At 34.1% G+C, this 2339-nt stretch overlaps 1 protein-coding gene across 1 annotated transcript; it reads left to right on the top strand.

Moving 5' to 3' along the window:
- Positions 1–204: 204 nt before the first annotated feature.
- LOC143547913 (uncharacterized) lies at positions 205–831 on the top strand. The gene has a single exon (XM_077039212.1). It carries the CDS (start codon positions 205–207, stop codon positions 829–831), a length of 627 nt encoding a protein of 208 aa, XP_076895327.1.
- Positions 832–2339: the final 1508 nt, after the last annotated feature.

Genomic DNA, 2339 nt, shown 5'->3' with positions numbered 1-2339 from the left:
ATTTCAGTTGGAGTATTTTAATTATGATAATCCAAGTGTTTTATGGAAAGAATTAAAAAGCAGATTTGATCATCAAAGGGATTCATTACCCCTACTGCTAGAGCCGAATGGAACAATCTAAGGTTCCAAGATTTTAAAAAAGTGAATGATTACAAATCTGCTCTATTAAATATATGTTCAAGGCTTGAATATTGTGGACAAATTATGTCCGAGGCAGATAAATTAGAAAAAACTTACTCTATTTTTCATGCATCAAATATAATTTTGCAACAACAATTACGGTTGCAAAATTTTCAAACATACTATGATCTGAATACAAATCTCATCATAGCAGAGAAAAACAATGAGTTATTAATGAAAAACCATCAAGCTCTTCCCACAGGATCATTAGCCATACCAGAAGCAAATATTGCTTATAATAATGATCATAAGAATTCTGGACGTAAATGGGAACACGGCCGTGGGCGTGGCCGAAAGTATTTCAATAAAACCCATTTTAGTGGTCGCAACCACTCATTTAAATGGAATAATAATCGTGGACGTGGACACGGTCGCGGTCCTGATCGTAGCCAAAGAGCTAATAATTACCACGCTAACCAGCAAAACAAGTTTAAAAATGATGCTGGTACGTCCCAGAATGATAGAGGCTCATGTTTCAGATGTGTAAGTACTAATCATTGGGCAAAGACTTGTCGAACACCTTCACATCTATGTGAATTATATCAAACATCTCTGAGAGGAAAGGAAAAGGAAGTGAATCATATCGACAAAACTGATGATACCAATATTGAGTTGAATGTCTCAGATTTTATTAATGAATTTGAACCCTGAAAGTGATATTGTAAAATCATATTGATAATTCTGTATTTCCTTTCACGTTTATGTCTTACTTATGTTTAATTACTTTTCCTTTCATGAAAAAATAAAAGTTTCTTGTAATAAATTTAGGAATATATAATATATGCACTTATTGTTTTTCTTTATGTTTGAAGATTAAAATGAATTTCATTTGACCAAAAGATCAATCAAATGATGCTGATTTATGCATAGCGGATAGTGGTACTACACAAACTATCTTAAAATCTCAAAAATATTTTCACGAATTAAAACCAACAAAGAGAAATATTAACACAATATCAGGTCCTTCTAACATAATAGAAGGAGTGGGAAAAGCTAATTTGGAATTACCGAATGGTGCAAAGCTTTTAGTTATGCTCTATTTTCTCCAAAATCAACTAGAAATTTGTTGAGTTTCAAGAATATATATCGTAATGGATATGATACACAGTCGAGAACTGTTGATAATGAAAAATATTTACATATTGTAAAGAGAAGTCGTATATTGGAATACCAATGCTTCATTCTGGTTTGCATTATACATATATAAATGTGCCTCAAGCACATATGGCAGGCAAAGAAAATTGTTGTGATTCTGGTATCGTAAACCTACGACATGAAAGATTAGTATATCCAGGATCCACAATAATGAAAAGGGTCATTGAAAATACATATGGGCATCCATTGAAAGATCATAAGATCCACAAAATAGATAAAATGCCTCAATATACATCTTGTTCTCTTTGGAAATTAATTACAAGGCCTTCGCCATTAAAAGTTAATAAGGAGTCACCAATGTTTCTTGAAAGAATTCAAGGTGACATATGTGGACCAATTCATCTACCATGTGGACCATTTAGATACTTTATGGTCTTAATAGACGCATCCAGCAGATGGTCTTATGTCTCTTTATTCTCGACTCGTAATGTCGCTTTTGCAAAATTTCTTGCTCAAATTATTAAATTACGTGCACATTTTCCCGATTATACCATTAAAAGAGTAAGGCTCAATAATGCGGGAGAATTTACATCGCATGCTTTCGATGATTATTGCATGTCTGTGGGGATTGTTGTTGAACACTTCATTGCTTACGTGCATACGCAAAATGGTTTAGCTGAGTCGTTGATCAAAAGCCTACAACTAATAGCTAGACCATTAATAATGAGGACAAAACTCCCTGTTTCTATTTGGGGTCATGCAATTCTGCATGCTGGATCATTAATTCGTGTGAGACCAAGTGCAAATCATAAATACTCTCCCATTCAACTTGTTTCCGGCAATGAGCCAAACATTTCCCACCTTAGAATTTTTGGGTGTGCTATGTATGTTCCTATTGCACCACCACAACGCACAAAAATGGGTCCTCAAAGAAGGTTGAGAATATATGTTGGATATGAAACACCTTCCATCATAAGATTCTTGAACCTTTAAAAGGTGATGTATTTACAACATGTTTTGCTGATTGCCATTTTAACGAGGCAATATCCCCGACATTAGGGGGG

Source organism: Bidens hawaiensis, unplaced genomic scaffold (genome assembly GCF_021521415.1).
Source record: "Bidens hawaiensis isolate Kalapana, Puna unplaced genomic scaffold, B.hawaiensis_p1.1 tig00014893_1, whole genome shotgun sequence".
In the NCBI taxonomy this organism is placed as follows: domain Eukaryota; kingdom Viridiplantae; phylum Streptophyta; class Magnoliopsida; order Asterales; family Asteraceae; genus Bidens; species Bidens hawaiensis.
The sequence above is the reverse complement of the archived record's forward strand: the minus strand, read 5'-3'. Positions and strand labels throughout refer to the sequence as shown.

Bases quoted from the DNA above. Each gene is read 5' to 3' on its own strand.
- LOC143547913 (XM_077039212.1), top strand. From the start codon at position 205: ATGTCCGAGGCAGATAAATTAGAAAAAACTTACTCTATTTTTCATGCA.